At 49.3% G+C, this 19,732-nt stretch overlaps 1 protein-coding gene across 2 annotated transcripts in view; it reads left to right on the top strand.

Annotated features, from left to right (window-relative positions):
• The first annotated feature begins 1,269 nt into the window (after positions 1-1,269).
• The window catches only part of TNFRSF21 (TNF receptor superfamily member 21), a 37,604-nt gene continuing 19,141 nt past the window's right edge, over positions 1,270-19,732 (top strand). The window contains exon 1 of one of the 2 annotated variants that reach the window (XM_044445191.1): positions 1,270-1,299. Coding sequence is in view for 1 of the 2 variants with exons in the window: in XM_044445190.1 (XP_044301125.1) it covers positions 19,015-19,125 (111 nt within the window). In the remaining variant the exon portion in view is untranslated. Of the gene's footprint in view, positions 1,300-18,627; positions 19,126-19,732 lie in introns of those variants that run through there. The other variant, XM_044445190.1, reaches the window with a different exon arrangement.

Genomic DNA, 19,732 nt, shown 5'->3' with positions numbered 1-19,732 from the left:
AAAATTACTTAGCCCAAAGGAGAGGAGGGGCTAAGATCAGATAGCACAAGGTGTGGGGAAACAGGCACAGGAGGGTCAAATACTTCCTGATTGTTTATTGACAAGCTGGGCAGAACAAAATGAGCCTATTGTAGCCCACCGGGGGCAGGGCTGGATTGGGAAGAAGGGTCGGTGTTGGGGTAGCGCGGAGTAGGCAGGCGGAAAGAGTGTTAACTCTCAGTACCCTAGCCAATAAGGGGAAAAGGGGAGGAAGAAGCGGCCGGGGTCAGGGCATATAAAATGAGATGTGAACAGAAAAGTGCTCGGGTGAACAGAAAAGTGGGAAGGAAACCATTTTTTTCTGTTCCCTTCATTGCAATAAAGTTTTAAAAAGAACTCTCTGCATGTCTGGAATATTCTTCTTTTCCGATGGAAAGAGTGATCATAACAAGGGGCAAGAGCCTCTCTTTCACTGAGTGGCTGCTGTTTTGCTGAAGCCCAGTAGGACGCTTCCTGATCCCACCACACGGACCCCCTCTTCCCATGCAAGCAACTCCTCTTCCCAGAACCTCACGGCAAGTTTAGCACAGACCAAAATATGTGACTGGGGAAAAACGCATGCTAGAGCAATAGCGTGATCTAACTCGTCTAAGGAACTCTGGGATATCCTGGCAGAAATTGTACAGGGGGAATGGCTTGGGGTGAGTGTTCCCATGCTGTAAAAAACTCTCGCGTGGGTGGTGCATGCCTCGTGAGCAACAGTGCTACTCTAGTGAGTGGGTAGTTGCTTCTTTGGAGCAGCAAGAAAAACAAAAAGAAAACAAAAAAGGCAGCCACTGTGGCCATGCCCGGGGAAGTCTGTGGGCCAATGAGGGGAAGGCTGGCCAGACAGGCAGGAGAGGTGAACTCGAAAATTTATTCGGAGCTGTGGGGGCTGATGGGATCTGTGTTGCCATTTGGAGGAAAGATGGAGGAAAAACTCATCAGTAGTTACCACACAAATATGTGAACCCAGCGCACAAGGTAAGGCACCATGCTGTGCGGTCACAGTGCAGCATTGTTTAGCATCATGTGTGAACACACCCGATGGGTTTTATCGAATCCATTCCTAGGGATGCCAAAGATTGAAACTGGAATCTTTTTTTTTCCCCCATACAGAACATGTGCTCTGGGTTTGCTATGCAAAAATGCATCCTCAGGGGAGCTCAAGGGGACCTGGACAGTGGGGATCAAGGAGGGACTTTGCCTTGCCCTCTCATGGTCCCTGTGCAAAGCTTTCATTTGCATTTTCATGGAAGCCTCTGTTGGTGTCTACACAAGGTGAGTGCTAACTGCTCTGAGTTCCCAAGCTGAGCAAAAGAAGTGAGATATATGTGCTTCTATGAAAAACTGCATAGGCTCATTTTGTTGATATGCTTAATCGATGTCAACAAATCCCTCCTGATGAAAGGAAATCGGGCACAGGCGTGCACTGCCAAGGTCCAGGTGTCATCTGTGAGTGAACAGTATCCAGCAAAAGAGAAGCAGCAACCCATCTGTTCCATGGGAATAATGTTTCTCTGATATCACTGTGCTATTTAATATTGCATTAACCATGCACCACTACATCAGGACCATACCATGTGTAGTTAAATGGCACAAAAGAATCCCGCCTTTGTCAAGTCATGCTGTTTTCCTTGCATTGCCCTTCCTTTCTCACATGGCGACTCACACTGAAGCACCAGCAGCTGAAGTGCTGTTTTATCCCCAGGCAACAGAGCAGCAGTGCACTAGAAGAATTGTTCTGAGTTCAGCTTTCTGTGTTGGACAAAGCAGGACTGTAACGGCTGTTGAAAAGAGTTTCTGCTGGGACAGTTATAAGGCATCCTAGCTACACACACTGAGAGAATCATCCAGTGGCCCCTCAACTGAGTTCTAAGGGCCACAGGATTGCTCAGGAAAACCCCTCCAAGGTCTCAGACAAAGGGCTCCCCCCATGTCATCAGAGACCCAGCTTCTCCAAACCACCATGCTGGCTCCTCTGTGAGGATGAAGCTGACAGGTCAGTCCACAATGCATGTGTGGTGGTGGGTGAGGAGGAAATGGCTTTCCCAGGCCACAGCACAAAGGGAATGTCAGAGGCCCATCTAACTGATCCTGCCCTCTTGGAGGATTCAGAGGCAACAATGCTTCCAGCGTCCTTTCCATCCTGTGTGCAAGAGCAGCAGGGTTTTAGAGGTCGTGCAGGGACTGACAGGACTCCTACAGAGAAGGGCCAGGTATCAGAGAGGATGGGAGCAAGGAGGAGGCTGGGGACTCCCAGGAAAGGAAGTGGTGGGAAGGAGTTGAGGTGCATGTACACTAATGCTAGGAGCACGGGTAATAAGCAGGAAGAGCTTGAAGCTCTCCTGGGAATAGGAGGGTATGATCTGGTGGGAATCACAGAAACTTCGTGGGATGAAAGGCAAGACTGGAATGTGAACATAGAAGGGTATCACCTTTTTAGAAAGGACAGGAAGGGAAAGAGGGGTGGGGGCGTGGCTTTATACATCAGGGAAGGGATAGGATGCAGTCACGTCGCTTCCTAGAAGCTATTGAGGGAGGGTTTTTCACACAGAGGGTCCAAGAGGCAATGAGGGGGGGAAACATCCTTGACTTGGTCTTGACCAATAGAAAGGAGCTGATAGATGAAGTACAGATTAGGGGAGCTCTGGATGCAAGTGATCACTCCATCCTTTGCTTTGAGATCAGGGGACTGGGGACGTGCAGCAGGTCGAGCACTAGAAGCTGGGACTTCAAGAGGGCCAACTTTGGCCAACTGAAGGCCAGACTGGGGAAAGTCTCCTGGGATAGGTTACTGGAAGGTAAGCGAGTTGAGGAGGGGTGGATGGCACTCAGAAGGGAGGTTTTGGAGGTGCAAGCCTTGACGATACCCTCTAGTTAGTAAGGTGGGGAGGCAAAGGAGAGTGCCGCCATGGATGCAAAAGGAGGTGGTTAGAGGGATTAGAAGAAAGAGGAACCTCCATAGAAATGGGTACTGGGGCAAATAGACAAAAGGGTATACTGGGAGGAGGAGGCCCGTTGCAGAAGGACTCTTTGCAAGGCTAAGGCTGATTACGAGCTGAGACTTGCAAAGAATATGAGCCATCCCGAGACTATATAGCAAGGGGACGGCATATAAAAACTTTAAATAAATAAATAAATAAACAATATCAAGAGCAACAAAAAAGGTTTCTTTCAGCATCAAGAGGAAGGGGAGACAAGTAGTGGGACCACTAAATAAGGAGGAAGGAGATCCAGTGACTCATATGAGGGAACAGGCACAGATGCTAAATGATTATTTTGCCTCTCTGTTCTCCCCAAAGCTGGATATGTAAGCCACCCCGAAGGTTTCGGCAAGGGGCGGCATAGAAATGTTCTAATAATAATAATAATATCTGCATAGGAGATTAGATAAGGTCTGGGACTTAGGGACCCAGATTAGAGTCACTCCCCTTGAAGTCAAGGGGCTCCTCAGGGCATTGGATATTACAAAGGCGTCAGGCCCTGACAGGTTACACCAGAGAGTACTTCGAGAGTTGGCAGGGGTTCTCTCATGCCTGCTGGCCTCCATTTTTGAGGCCTCGTGGAGAACGGGTGAAGTTCCAGAGGACTGGAGGGTGCATCAGTGGTCTCAATTTTCAAAAAGGGTAGTAAAAAGGACATGGGGAATTACAGACCAGTTAGCCGTACGTCCATTGTAGGAAAAACAATGGAAAGGCTCATAATAGAGAGAGATCTAGTGATGCTAGATAGGGAAGGGAGGCCGACAGCCACACAACACGGCTTCCACAAAAACAGGTCCTGCCAGACAAACCTTGTGGGATTCTACGACAAGGTTTCAAGGTGGCAAGATGGAGGGGATGCAGTGGATGTGGTTTACCTGGATTTCAGCAAGGCCTTTGACAAAGTGCCCCATGATATCCTGGTTGAGAAACCGAGGAGTTTTGGGATAGACCAAAGCACTATCCAATGGATTTGGGCATGGTTGACTGACCAAAAGCAGAGGGTAACCATTAGTGGGGAATCATCGGGATGGTGGCCAGTGACAAGCAGGGTCCCCCAGGGCTCTGTCCTGGGGCCGATCCTGTTTAATCTTTTCATAAATGACATGGAAGAAGGGGTGAAGAGTCTGCTGATCAAATTCGTAGATGACACTAAAACTGGGGCAGTGGCCACAACTGAGGAGCAGGTACTCCAGATCCAAAAGGATCTGGACAGACCATGGAAGTGGGCAGCAGACAACAGGATGGAGTTCAATGTGGATAAGTGCAAGGTCTTGCACTTGGGGCATAGGAATAGGTGTCATAAGTACAGGTTAGGGGACAAGTGGCTGGAGAGCTGTACTTGTGAAAGGGACCTCGGGATACTGGTTGACTGCAGGCTAAACATGAGTCAGCAGTGTGATGTGGTGGTTAAGAGGGCGAATGCCACCCTTGGTTGCATAGCCAGAAGTGTGGCTTCTAGATCGAGAGAGGTATTACTACCACGCTATACAACTCTGGTGCACCCGCAACTGGAATATTGTGCTCAGTTTTGGGCCCCTCATTACAGAAAGGATATAGCCAGGTTAGTGCAGCGTAGGGCCACAAGGTTGGTGGCCGGTTTGCAGGGGATGGTGTATGAGGCAAGACTGAGGGAACTGGGTCTCTTCAGCCTGGAGAAGAGGAGACTCAGAGGGGATATGTTGGCAACATACAGGTATGTGAGGGGGTGTCACACGGAGGTGGGTACAGACCTGTTCTCCCCTGCAGAGGAGGGCAGGACGCGCCCCAACGGAGCAAAGCTCAGGGAGCCAAGGTTCCATTTGGATGCCAGGAAGCATTTCCTGACAGTTAGGACCCCGAGGGTATGGAATGGGCTTCCACAGGAGATGGTTGAGGCCCCATCGGTGAGGGTGTTCAAAGATAGGCTGGACATGCACATGGTGGGCATGTCGTGAGCAGAGCCGGCTGGAGCCGGGGGTCAGACTAGATCACCCAGGAGATCCCTTCTGACTCGCTCTGTTTATATGTTTCTAATGTAGCCTCCAAGACTGGAGCACTCAACCGCAGTCCTTGGAGAAACTGTGTGGTACAGGGGCTAAAGTGGTGGATTTAGACTGTGTCCCACCATCTGAGGCAAAAAATATTCAGGGCAACCCAGATTTGATTTGTCAGTACTCGCTTCTGCTGTGTGTATAGCCATTTTGCCACATGATCATTATAGAACCATTTACTGACAACTGTTGGACCATGGTTGCTTGCTTTCTTAAAGCCTAAGAAAGCCTATGTGTCAATTCTCTTTCATTGGACACTAACTTAGAGAGAGAAAGTCTATGGTCCCTAAGATTGTTCCAAGTCCCCTTCCTGAGGCTGTAGGCACTGCTGAGCTCTTGAGAGCGGGGCTTTGGATTCCATTTGCCCTCATGCTCACAGCTCCTGCGGAAAGAGCCAGAGCAGCTGCTTCCCAAGGTCACAAATATAACCTCAGAGGGAGGAAAAAGGGGAGCCCCAGCAGATGAGGAGGGGAGAGGAGAGGCCAGAATACCAGAATCCTGTGACTTCTCCAGTCTCCACCAGAGTGCCCTCTCTAGCTGAGCTGAAAGGCTCTTCTGAGGAAAAGCATATAAAAGGAGCATGAAAAGGTAAAAAAAATGCCTCTTATTGCTCCCACCCTGCCAGCAGCAGCCTGAGAGGACACTGAATATGTAGAAGCCTTCAAGATCAGAAATTTCTAAGGGAATCTGTTGTTAACAGAAAGTCAAGGTAAGCATTTGCAAACACACATTTTCAGGATGGTGGATGAAGAAGTATCCAGTTTCCATGAGGTTTGCTACGGGTAGCAGGCCAGAGTAGCAGAATGCACACATGTCATTCTCATGCTCACAGCCTAACAAACAGCCAAGTTCACTAAGCCAACCCACTGAACATAATAGCGCTTGTTGGAAGGGGGACTATCAGAGGGAAGAGAATCTCCAAGCTACTGATGTTTGCATGGCAACAGCCAGCAATAAGTGGGTGGGTTGCACCAAATTTTCTGGGCTGATTTGCTGTAGTTTAGCAAGCAGCTGCAAAAGTTAAGCTGCATTTCCTTTAAAGCAGAGATGCAGAATGTCCTTCATCTCAGGAGCCAAATTCCATTTCAGAGAAACTTTGGGGGCAGCTCTCCAAGGTGGGTGGAGCTAAAGAAAAAGCGGTGGGGCCAAAATACCAAAAACTGCCAACATATTGTAGCCTAAGGACACAACTCTGTGCTGTCACAACATGCAGAGAACTATTGCTGCCAGCAACTAGGGCCCAATCTACACAAAGTTTTTACTGTAGTACTGTATTGCCTGCATAACACACAATGCTGCTTGTTGCTCATCTCTGTCAAGTTGTCCCTCTCCTTTTACTCCAGAGGTTTCAGGACCAGCTTCCTTCCAACTTCTCTCCCTCTTGCACTTCCATTGCAGTGCATACCATAGAAATTTATCTCAGCCCAAAGTGCTTGACTTTCCTCCCTAAAGCTTCAGAGTCTGATGTGATTTCTTCAAAGCTCCATTTGGCAGTGTTCTTTGTTCCCACATGTATATGAAGGAAGGGATACATGTCAGTGAGCTATATGAGCATTGGCAATCTTTCCATTTCATCACCAATCTGTCCTTCAGGGAGAGAGCATACCTGAGCATTCCTGACATGCATGTGTTTCCATCCCACACAACAGGGAGTCTCCCACAACTATGTACCACTTGCTCTCCCATGCCTTGGTATCCTCCCCACCACATGGTTGACCTTCAGCCTCCTGCTCAGTGTTGCACAGGATCCCTTGTAGTTCTTCCACGGCAGGCTGCCTTTCTAGTATTCCTGTACTTCTCTTAGCTGTTGCAGTCCCACTGCTCTGTCTGAAAACTCTTCATCTTCTCTTATTACCTGGACTCAAGATCCTTAAGAATGGACACTCATTGCTCCAGTGCTCTCACCTTTTCTTCTAACAGGGCTTCTAGCTTGCACTCATTGCACATGAAGACCATGTTGACCTTGGGCAAGTAAACAAACATGGCACAAACCTTGCAGGTCACCACTGCTGAGGAGGTCTTCTTGGACGTTCTTCCATATTGATGCATATGACTTGAGAGATCATGCAGCAAAGCCCCCAGAAAATACTCTTCATTCATCTTTGTGTCCAGGTATTACATATTCTTGAAAGACCTTTGCCACCAAGTAATATCCACACATGTCATCAGTCCAGCCAGAAGCACAACATAGACTACAACTGCACTAAGAACAGGGTGCAAGAAGATCTACAAGTGACTTGTTTGGGGCTGCATGCTAAATTCAAGCCAGAGCTTGGGTCCAAGCTTGCAAATTCCAAGGTACTCCTTTCAACCAAGTCAGTTACTTGCTCATCCAAATCAATTGCCCTTCACTTATCAGAAAAGCAGCTTAGAAATTCACCATCTGTTGAGTCACATAGGCCTGGTTCTTTGGGAAAGGGTCAAGAAGCTGAAGCTTTCCACATTTTGTAATATTTGTTTGAATTAAACAATGTTTATAGAATGTTGCTGTGTTGAAAATTAAATGTTATCTTGGTAAGTAGCAATTCTGCAGCAATTCTGTCAGTGATAACTGTTGCCCAGAATCTGCGCCCTGCAACTTAGGGTGAAACTACATCTGACCTTAAACAAGGAGACGTGTGTGTGTGTGTGTGTTGCAAATAGCAGCCCTTGCCATCAGTCAGGATTGAGGCACATGGGTTGGAGAAGGGGTGTTAATCTGATCCTCCAGCTCTACAGTCTCAAGGCACATACATGCAAGTTATTAGGTTGCATGGGAAGAAAACACTGAATTTTGCAAGTCGTTTTGCCCTTTGTTCCCAACACATTTTAGGATTTACCTTTATTTATGTCCAAATCACTCCTTTTAAGAGAGCTGCCAAACTTTATTTGATTAATTAATTGATTTAACACCATCTAACAGCAGAATCCATCTGGGCAATTCACAACAGTATATTAAAAAAGCAATATAAAATGCAACATGTATGTCAGCCTTCCCCAACCCGGGAGGCTCCAGAGAAGTTAGACCGCAAGCCCGGTCACCCCAAAGAGCAGAACAGCAATGCCAGCTGGGGATGTGAGGTGGTACAGTCCAGTTTCTCTGGAAGGTTCCAGGCTAGAGAAAACCACTGCTTGTTGTTAGAGGCACAGCAGCCTTCCCCTCACCCCAAGGGGCGAAAGCTGTATCAGCCCGCTATGCAATTTTCAAAGGATGCAACAGTCCTGTGAGGGACTTCCAGAAGCAAAAGAAGAGACCAGACTTAACTCCACAACTTTGAAACATCTTAATCCCAGTATTTATGATAAGGCTGTTGGGTTTTTTTACAAAGTTCCAAGTGTAAAGCTTAGGAAACATGCCCTGTTGTTGCTGTGTGGCCAGGTATGCAATTATGCACACAAGTAGCGGAAGGAGAGCAGTCCAGACCAGGCTTCTCCAGCTGGTGCCCTCTGCATGTCCCACTGTGCTGGTGGCAGATGAATGGAGTATCATCCGGAGAGTTCCAGGTTGGAACAGTCCTGAGAGAAAGGCCAGGTGTGTCTCTGAAAGGAGTGATTTTTGCAGCCTGAACTCTTATATGCCTTAATACCCTATACTTCACCTCACGTTGTGTTTAATAGAAAATTAGGAAAGACATGAGATTTCACAACTTATCCTCATTTTCCTCTGTAAACATTTTTTCTTGAGCTAGGAATGCATACAGCATTGACCATCTATCTACCTTTAAATTAACTCACAGCTCTAAGGTTAAAACAAACACCTTTTCTCTTTCGGTTCTGGATAATCTTATCAATAGCAACTTAGAACATGTTGAATAACCTTCTTCAGCAGACAATAACACCTTGTGTATGTGAAGCAATCTTCAACTTTAATTAAACAATAGGCTTTTGTTGAACAATGAGCAGTGGAATTGTGTGTGTTTGATATAAAATTGCAATATAATTTTAGCAAGAAAAACAAACTTCTAGCTTAGTCAATTAGAGCATAAGCCTTTATATCAAGCATATTCTCAATCCATATGCTCCACTTTGTTCTCTTTCTCTCTGTCTTGCTCACCCAGCAGAAACCTACAGTGAAACATCCCAAATATATCAGGAACATCCAGGAGGACTTAAGCCAGCCATGTTTCCTTTTTCGAATGATTCCTTATTTCTCCTCCACGACTTTGATTATGTCAAATTTAGATGTTTTACATGACAAGCAATTGTGATGTTCAACAGCCCCTTGTGCTACGTAGTAATGAAGAAGATTACATTACTAAGTTATACAATTGCAGCTTAAGTTAGTTGACTGGGGTGTTACTGTAAGATCATCTCTTCCAATCTTTTCTTACAGTAGCACCCGTCAACTACACATCTTTCCTTCCTCAGCCCCACACTGCAATCTCAAAGAGGAAGATAACACTGGCCTCCTTCACAGGGCAAGCGTAATAATTCCTGAGTGAAATACTTCACAGCCTAAATAGATGCTGCTGCTGTTGGTGATTTCAGCCATATTTAAAAGGTACAGCAGAAATACTAATAGAACTGATGTCTAAACCACAGGTAGCCAGGGGTACAGCTGTGAGTGCCATATGTAAAAGTCCACCTATCATCTATTTCACTTCCAATTATTTTGGTAGTTCTTTTCTGGCATTAAACAAAGAGAACTCCATGTAACTAAGGGGAAGCGTGTGTGTACCACAGGCCTAACCTGAACATGGAACACACCCCTGACATCCGTGCATTGTGTGTAGCTATCTGCAGGAAAAACTTGCAAGTGTAGGCTTCAAGGGAGCTAGAACCCTGCACAGTCAGGAGGCTGCAGGGGCGCCTCAATGTCCCCTACACCTTTGTAGCCCACTGCTAACTACCTTTTGCAGAATCAGGGGTGATCGGGACAACCTACCAAGGGCCACTTAGAGAGTCCTATGGGACTAGTGATGTGGAATGTAGGTTTAATAAATACCTCCAGGCATCCCAGATAGCCCAAGGCCAGTTTGGGAAAGCCACCTTTAAGAGTGCTTTCATGATCTTCAAAACAGCCTTCAGGCAGCACTCAGTGGCTTGCTCAGCTTGAAGGAGTGGGCAGAGCCTTTCCCATCTCGCCTCAAGTGCTGTTTTTGCACTTTGGGGTACTTTGGAAAAGTAGCTGTCCTTTGACTAGAATGGCACACAGTTCTGCCACTCTTGCCATGGGGCTTGCTGCTGCTGCTGCTGCTGCTGCTGCTGCTGCTGCTGCTGCTGCTGCTGCTTTTACTGGACTGTCTCTTGTTTTGTTCCCTAGGCTTGAACAACACAATAAACCAAGTGGATTTGTTAACTCCTACAACAAGCCTGTGAGAAGCAGGTTGGGTCTCGACACAAGGCAAAACCACACAGCTTATAAACCCCCAGGGCTTAATGTGTTGTGCAAAAACAGCAAGCACCTTTTCATTGGTAGGGAAACTGGAAGCTCCCTGTGTGATTCTGGTATCATCTGAAATGACTGTGACCGAATCCATACAGCCAGTTTGGTCTTGGTGCTTCGTAAGCCACAATGGTTTAGTGTGTTGCCTGAACACAGCAGTCTTTCTGCAGGGTGGCTTACAAGCCATCCCAACTCACTATGGCTTGTGCAAATGAACCTATCCTGCTTGTATCTCAGACACAGCGGAGTTTTAATTGCTGTGAAAGATTAAAATTCCCAAGGGGGTTGAACCCAGCCAGTAGGTTAGCATGATCAATATTTTAAGCTCAAGGTGAACGTCCACCCCTCCCTTGTATCCCATCGTGGCCCATGCTCCAAGATGCTTTGGACTGCAACACTGTGTGAAGCCCACCTTCCCCCTCCCCTTCTCTTGGCTTTGTTTCTTGCAGGCCCTGGCTGTCCATCCCTCTTTCATGCCTGCCTTGTCTCCTTGATAAGGGAAGCTTCCCCCTCCTCCACCGCTTACCAGTTCACATTCCAAGTTTCTGACTCTCCTCTTCTCAACGTCATGAAAAGTCCTCTGCACCCTTGATGGCCAGGAGATATATCCACATGGCAAGCATCACAGTCCATATACTCGCACGTACACACCTTCCCAACCCACACCAAATCCTCCCCACAGGAAAGACGTATTTGTAGCAAAGCACACCTTTATTTCAGCAGCATCCGTGAGATCCAGGTCATGAAAAGATCCATCTGAGAAGAAACTACAAGAGCACCATATTGCAGACAGACAGATTCATCTCCTCTGCTGGTTTGCAAGCCCTGCTGCCAAAAGCAGCACTCAGAATATTGTATGTGCAGCAGTTGCATGAAAGGCACTGCGAGCTGCCTGCAGGACTGCTCTGGGGGAAACAGATCTGTGCCATGGCTGCATCCACCACCCCATGTCTCTGCAGGACAGACTGGAAGCCCTGATAGGCCACAGTACCATGGCATGGAATGCAGCCCCCAACACCTGAGTAGACACCACAACCCCGTCACATGCCTTGCGCATGTCCACCAGGTAGAACTCATTGATCATACAGACCATCTCATGGAAGATCTCACACACAGGACACTTGCCAAGGCTGAAGGGAGTACTTACAGGGGGAAGGCAGCCAGCATTGAAAGCCAGCTTGTTCAAGACTGTGAGGCACTTCCACACAACCCGGCTTCTGCAAAAACAGGTCCTGCCAGACAAACCTTGTGGAATTCTATGACAAGGTTTTGCGATGGCTAGATGGAAGGGATGCAGTGGATGTGGTATACCTGGATTTCAGCAAGGCCTTTGACAAAGTGCCCCATGATATCCTGGTGGAGAAACTGAGGAGTTTTGGGATACACCAAAGCACTGTCCGGTGGATTAGGGCATGGCTGACTGACCACTGCGTGTCGGGCCGCCACCACCGCGGCCATGGCGTTCACGCTGTACACCTTGCTCCAGGCCGCGTTGCTCTTCGTCGCCATTGCGGTGCTGCATGAGGAGCGCTTCCTCCGAAGGAGGTTATGTTCCTCGTTCATCCACAGTTTCCCCCAACTCCACTTTTATCCTCACAACCTGTGAGAAGGCTTAGGTTGAGTGTGTGACTGGCCAAAGTTCACCCATTGGCTGGGGAACGGACCAGGGGATTGGAGGATCTGGAGAGGAGCCAGGAATTAAAGGACAGTTAATGAACCTTATCCGATCTGTACGGACAGTTATGAGAGTGCCATTATGAGAGTGCCAAAAGCAGAGGGTAATCATTAGTGGGGAATCTTCGGGATGGCAGCCAGTGACAAGCGGGATCCCCCAGGGCTCTGCAGAGGAGGGCAGGACGCGCTCCAACAGACCAAAGCTCAGGGAACCAAGGTTCCATTTAGATGCCAGGAAGCACTTCCTGACAGTGAGGACCCAGTCAGAGGTCATTGAGGCCCCATCGGTGAGGGTGTTCAAGGACAGGCTGGACATGCACGTGGTGGGCATGTCGTGAGCGGAGCCGGCTGGTGCAGGAGGTCAGACTAGATGGCCCGGGAGACCCCTTCTGACTCGCTCTGTTTCTATGTTTCTTGGCCTTGATCAAATATCTTATTAGCTTATCTTGCCATTGGATGACTAGCCCAATTTCAGAAATGATTTTTCTCAAGGTGGCCTGGGACATGTGGAAGAAAATTGAGTACTATCCCAAGCACCCATATCCAGTATGGAAATCCATGGTGCCTCCTCATGAGGAAGGGTCCAGCACTGAGCAATGGTTGTGGCCCTTCGCTCCCGGGCCAAGGCCCCACCCACGGCAAGACGCTCTGCCGTCCTCCTGGCAGCCAGGTGGCTTGGAGGTGTGCCGGGGATTCAGGGTGCGGAGGCAGAAAGGCCCCTTTCCCGGGGCGGCGGCTCCCCCTGCCTGGAACGTGCCTCGGGAGCCACATGCCACGCGAGGGCAGCACGGCTGCCTGGGTGCTGCAGCCACCCCTGTGCAGCCCTCCTCCCCCTCCTGCTCAGGCCCCACAACGCTGCCGCTGTGTGCGGAGCATGGTGTGAGGGGGGAGGGACTGTGGGGAGAGTGGAGCGGGTGAGGGGCGGCCCGCGGAGGCCCCCCGGGTGCCTTGCACGCGGAGATGCGGGGCCGGGCGGGTGGCCGCAGAAGTAGGAGAAGGCTGGCGCACGGTGGGGAGCGGAAGCCGCACGCCCGCCATGCAGGCAAGCCTTGCGCGTGTGCCAGCGCGCGTTGCACAGTGAGCGCACTGCAGCTCAGAGAGACAGGAGACCTGCAGGCAGCGGCAGGGCCCGGTGCTGCCTCTGGAACAGGAAGGACTGCACCCTGCTGAGGAGAGTGGCAGCTGAGAGTAGATTGCAGCCAGCAGGAACCCCGGCAGGAGGAGGGAGCTGCGGGATTCAGGAGAGGGAGGATAAGGGGAGCAGGGAAGAGGAAAGCACCCCAAAGTTAGTCAAGGCAAGCTTGATACAAGACAGGCAACCTTCACAGTCTTCTGAAAGAGGGGGAGGGGGAGGGGAGGGGGGCTTTCTCGATGGCAACTAGGTGCCCATCATGGGGCAGATGTGCAGCCCTGGGGGTTGGAAGGGGGGGATGCCACTTCCTGCATTGCAGTTGGGGGCTGCCCCTGAGATCGAGGATTAAGAGAGCCATTGTCACAGAAGGGCCTGGTTCTGGGGCCTCTTGAGGGCACTTGTGTGTGACAGGCACAACAAGCGTCTTCTTGAGGGTGTGCAGTTGCTCCTTGAACAGGGCCGGAGTGCAGGGGACACCCCATGGGAGGAGATCTTTATGGCACGTGGACCCGAAGTGCTTCTGTGACTCTGTGCTGCCCCATCAGTCAATGATTGTGCCCAGTTCTTCACTGGTCCAGAAGCAGGAATGCATTCGACTGCTCTGGCTGTCCCCCATGGCAGATGGGACGTCCTCCAGACAGTACTCCTGAGGAGGAGGTTAAGAGGCTGCCATAGTTTGGGGGTTGAGGGGTCACTGTCAGCATCAGGCCCAGCATCCCTCCTGTCTGGGATCCTGGATGGTGCAAGTGAGCCCTGCTGAGATCAGGACTCCAGAGGCAGTGAGTGCCCACAGCTCCCTGGGCCTGCTGCTAGGCTGGCTGCAGGGAAAATGTTTGTGCTGCAGATGCAGGGGTGGCTGGAGGGGGCAGTGTGGCTGGTTGACAGTCTTGAGGTGCGTTGCAGACACACCTACAAGGAGGGGAAAGGAAGGAAGGCACAGTGGAGGACACTCCTTTTTGTAATGCTCCATGTATTGTCCATGTGCCCTGCATTGGATGAGGAAGCTTTAAAGAGAGAAGTTTTTGTCCGAAAGCAAAGGCAGAGAACTGCAGTGGGCAGATAGGAGCACATAATGCAGTTGCCTCCAACGTCACTGCTCTGGGCAGCACAGTGTGTTTCTCTGCTTCTGGAAAGCAATCCTAACAGGTGGACATCTAAGAGAAGTGGTCAAGCTTGAGGGAGATGGGAAAAGAGAGCAGCTTGTTGGAGTTAAGCAGGCATTGGTATATCTGGTGCTAGGCAGAGTAAGACAGCAGAGGTGGGATGGCTGGGGCAGCTCCTGCAGCTGCTGCTTTTTACAAGTAACTCGGTGGTAATTGTATTCCTAAACTGTGGAAACCATGATTCTAGGTTTGGGCAACATGGGAAGCCATGATGGAACACAGAAGCCATCGTAGAAACCACTGGTTAGGTTCAGACAGTACAAGTCAAGGTGGATTTTTTTTTTTACCATAGTTGGTTTTTCATGTTGTCTGAACCCCGTTGTGGTATTTCACCATGATATATAAGAAACAATGGTCTGTTCTATGGATTCACTGTACCACCATGGCTTGTGATGTTATCTGAACCCAGGATTGTGGTTTTCATGGTCCTGGAATCCAACTACCACAGAGTGCATTGGAAAGAATAGCAATTGCAGGAGTCTCTCCAGACATCCAGTGTGGACTGATGAGAAAGAGGAAGGCAATATAAGCAGGAAATGATGAACCTTGGAATTGAATTTCAGGCAAGGTGGTTGATGGGATACATGCCAACAGTGGGAGGACTGAGTAGAAGGAATGGAAACTATGACAGATTAAAACTACAGGATCATCTGTCAAGTAGATTATGGTAACCCTCAAACCCTGGCAACTACATAGGGTTGCTTATTGTGTCGTGTGAACACAGTCATAGTTTCTCTACATGGTTTCTAAAGACCAAACACACCACACTGAGATATTATGACTAGTTTCAGATAACATGACAGACCAATAATGGCAAAAAACAAAAAACAAAAAAATAACCCACTGTGGTGTGGCATGCAAACTCACACAGTTCCTCAAAACTTAGTGTTCCTCATATATTATAGTAATAAATTAACCTGTTGTGAAGATATCTGAATCTGTTGCATGTTGCCGACAGAGCAGAGCCTAGGAGGAGACTGCAAGCTCAACATATCACCTCCCCCTTCTAAATATTAACCACACTCTTGACCCTTGTAATGGTTGTTGGCCCAAGAGACATTATAGGGATGAGAGAAGTCAGGGACAGAATTGAAGGTTTTAGCTGTGGCTTTAAAATTATTGTTTTAAATAATAAACAGTATACAAATTTTTGTATACCCAGTATGCAAATTTTTCAGAAGCAAGGTCTCTCTGTCCAGGTGTATAGAAGTGGTGGGCCCGATCTTTAATGCTATTAGGACTTTTTAAAAAATGGTCAACCATACAAAAAATGTACAGTTCCAGCAGGGGAAAGCAATTTCAAAGTAATATCACAGCAGTTCAAAATTCAAGCAGTGTAGGATGTTAATTAGTGTTTTTAAAAAGTGTGTTAACAATGGGAAAAATAAAGAGAGTAGTCTAAACTCCTCTAGCACCCTAAACTCTGATCAAGCATACTCATTTCTCCTTCTCCTGCTAAAGACGGTCACAGATATGAGTGCTATTCTGTAGAGCCATGTTCCCCAAACTTGTGACTTCCAGAAGTTTAGACTTCAATCCCCAACAGCTTTAGCCAGCATGGCCAATGTATAGGAAGGCTGGGAGTTGTAGTCCAAAACATTTGGAGGGCACCAGGTGGCAGGCTGCTGTACAAAGCAACATTTCCAAGAAGAAAGAAATTCCAGGCAATTGTGTGAACTTGTCAATATTATGAGAAGGGCAATGATGCCACAAAATATCCAATAAAGTCGTACCCTGGGTCACAAACTTAATCCATTCCAGGACTCTGGTCATGACCCAAATTGGCTGTGAGCCAAGTTAAATTTCCCCATAAGGTTTAATGTAAATAAGATTAATCCGTTCTGTAAGCATTTTTTAAATCACAAAATTGTGAAGCAAAGTGACAACAAAGATCGCGGCCATCTCCCCGCCCCCCAGCACGACCAAGATTGCGCCTGTCATCCCTACACGCACCTGTCATCCCAGCGCGCTGGGGGTGGGGGGGTGGAGAGACAGACGTGATCGTGGGCACACTGGGGGAGGAAGAGACGGGCGCAAATGGCACGCTGGGAGAGGGAGAGATGGGCACGATCTCAGCCATCTCCCACCCCCCCCAACCAGCATGATTGTGGCCATGAGTGGGGAGATGGCCGCGATTGCAGTTTCGTTCGTGCAGGGAAGAGGTGCCTGATCAGAGGCGTGCTCCTGCAGGAAAGACAGGCGCAATCTCGGCCATCTCCCCCGTTGCTCCGCTTTGCTGCTCCTTTCCTGCAGCAGCATGCCTTCCCTGCACGAAAGCAACTGGGATCGTGGCCATCTCCCCACTCGGGGGGGGTGGGGAGATGGCCGCAATCTGTTTGTGCAGGGAAGAGGTGCCTGATCAGAGGCGCGCTCCTGCAGGAAAGACAGGCAGAATCTCGGCCGTCTCCCCCGCAGCTCTGCTTTGCTGCTCCTGTCTTTCCTGCAGCAGCGTGCCTCTGATCAGGCACACCTTCCCTGCACGAATGGAACTGGGATCGTGGCCATCTCCCTACTTGGGGGGCGGGGGGAGATGGCTGCTATCTTGGTCGCCAACCAAAGTGGTGTTCGCGACTCAAGTGAAAATTTTTCAGAAATTTTTGTTTGTGACCCTATTTGTTTGTGAACCAAGGCGTTCGTAAGCCGAGGTACCACTGTATTCTTAAGACTGTGTTTGCATATTTGGGGTTTCTTCTTATTCCTAGGTGTGTTTTGTTGGAGTTCATTATGTTTCTTCAGCATAACCCGTTTTTGCATTTGTGCTTGTTTAATTCCCAGGATTCTCTACTACTCTTTTTAGGCTTCTAAATCTCATGGGATGTGATGCTAAGCAACAAAGTGCTCAGAGAAGGTAAATGCCTGAGTGTGTTGTAGGAGCATGCAAATTACTACTACAAAATGGCCTCAGCAGTTATAGGTGGCTTATAAATATGTGTATAAATAAAATGGTATATAGTACATTTTTCCCCTCCTGTAAAAACTCCTTTAGATTCTTGCCCCACTGATGCATTATTATCCTTCATCAGTAGCTTGTTGCAAAGACTTAAAAAGCTAGACAAGTGTAAAATGCATTTCATGTCAAAAGAATTTGTGTTGTATACTAGATGCAGCACTGAGGCCATGCCTGGGTTAAAATCTTGGTACTGTAGAACCAGGAAACTCACAGGGTGACTTTGGGTCAATTACTTTTAGAACAACCTATTCACAAGGTTATTGTGAATAATGCCTTATTCATAGGGCTAATGGGAAATTATGAATGCTCCTTGAATGAAGGGCAAGCAATGTGTCATAGGAATGCCTCCAATTGAACAAGGGTGCTGTATAAGGGTTGAAGAGCGGAAGAGCATTCGTGCCCTGAAGGCTTTTGAACACTTCCCATGAGGTTCAGCACATATGAGGCTCAGTCTAAGCATCCTGCCTGGAGCTCCCTGTGAGGGCTGGTTCACAAACATGACAACTGCCTAGCTGGCATTGGGAAGGTCTTGTATTTTCCCTTCCTTTGAGCAGTCCCAGAGTAAAGAAAGTGGAGGCCCTGGGCTAGGAGACCTTAGGAGACCCAAACTTAATAGCATCTGATCATGAGAAACAAAACCTGGGTCTCTTATTCATCTACTCAGTGAAAGTAGAACGTTGTTGAAATTGTAGCATTGATAAAAAGATTATTAATGTATAACCTTTAATAAGTTTACAAAAGTATGGAATTATGTATACGTTCACATAGAAAATTAACAGGGGAATCATAACAATGCTATAACATTGCACTGTATACAAAGTCAGAACAGTTTTTTCCAGCTTCTTTGGATGCAAACTTACCAATTATATTTAACTTCAGTAAGTCACAGTTTATCATTTTCGATGCAGAGAATGCTTAGATCAGACAAGTGATCTTGGGACACTGTCGACCAAGATGACCTTTTTTTTATCCGTTTTAGTCTAGGAAATGATATTTCGCCTAGCTACGCCCCTGATTTTTATCTTTCCAAATGAAATAAAACTGATGGTAATTTTCAAAAAAGGCAGGAGGCCGAGGCCCTGCGCCGCAGCCTGCTTAGCCTACATGTAAATCCGGCGGGAGCTTCGATCACGGCGGCAGCTTCCCCCGCGGCCCCGAGCAGGAGGCGGGCAGCCTTTCCTGTGACGTGATGCAACAAAGGGGAGCCACGCCCTCTCCTCCCGGCCCACGTGCTCTGCGGCCGCCCTTCTCACCGCCCACCGGCTCCGCCTGGGCGCAGCGGCTCGCCCGCTTTTTCTGGTCAGTCTGAAGCCGCCGGAGCGCGAGGTAGGTGGCAGGAAGCATCCTGCCGCCCCTAGTCGCTATGGGAAGCCGGCCGTTCCTCCTGTGGAGCCCGCCCCTCCTCGCCCGCCGCTTGGCTCCCACCGTTCAGGCGCGGGAAGGCTGGCCCCGGAGCCCCGCGCGACCCCGGGCTGCCTTCTGCTGAGCCTGCCCCGGCGTCCCTCCAGCCTCGCCTGCCCTGTGCCGCTCCCGCTTCGTTCGCCGCCCTCCGCTCGGCAATGGGGCCGCGGCGCTGCTAGATGGGCAGCTCTTCTGGCGGCGGGCAAGGCACGACCGTCTCCGCTCCCGGCCTCCATGGCTGTGTAGCGGCCTCCGAGCGCGCAGAGAGCATCCCCCCCGCGCCCAGCGCCAGCCATGGGGGCCTTTGCGGCCAAAGCAGCTGGGGCTGTTGCAGCTGCCGCCGCCGCCGCCGCCGCCTTCCCCAGTCCCCTCCGAGGAGCCGCGATCGTCTCCAGCCTTCTTGTGGTGAGTTGCCGAGTGCCGGCAGGAGGGGCGGACGGGGGAGGCCGGGGCAGCGCGGCTGGTGAGGAGCGGTTCTGCCCGTTCCCCTCTTGCGGCAAGCGGGTAAATGATTTAGTGGGGGATGGGGGGGAGCGGGCGGACTGTCTGGAATCGAGGCTCTCCGCAGTGCCGCGGCTTGGGAAGCTGAGCCTTGCAGAGCCGTACCAACCATCTTTGTGTTTAGAGCCGCAAGGATGCCTAATATGGAACGCGCCTAGGCTCTGGTCTGTCCTGATACTGTGGTGACAGGAATTCAGTCTGCACGTGCTCAGAGGCGGCCATGAACAACATAAATTGGTATTTGAAAGCAAACTTAGGGACTTATCCGGGGCGCGTCGCGGCTCAGCGGAGCCTCGCTGAGCATCTTACTGAGCAACGTAATTCATAGGCAAAGCGAAGTCAGTAGGCTGCTCCTTGGCTCCGCTTCCCGTTTTGCTGGGAGAAGCTGCTGCTGTTGTCGAGCTTCTAGATCTGTTGAGGGGGCTCCGGGTGTGTTGATATACACCAGCCCTTCATATCGCCAGTGCCCCCGCAGTCTGGGGCTTACAGATGCAGCTTTACAACGCATCTG

Source organism: Varanus komodoensis, unplaced genomic scaffold (assembly GCF_004798865.1).
Source record: "Varanus komodoensis strain SLA01 unplaced genomic scaffold, ASM479886v1 scaffold47, whole genome shotgun sequence".
NCBI lineage: Eukaryota > Metazoa > Chordata > Lepidosauria > Squamata > Varanidae > Varanus > Varanus komodoensis.
Note: the sequence above shows the minus strand (reverse complement) of the source record. Positions and strands in the feature narration are given on the sequence as shown.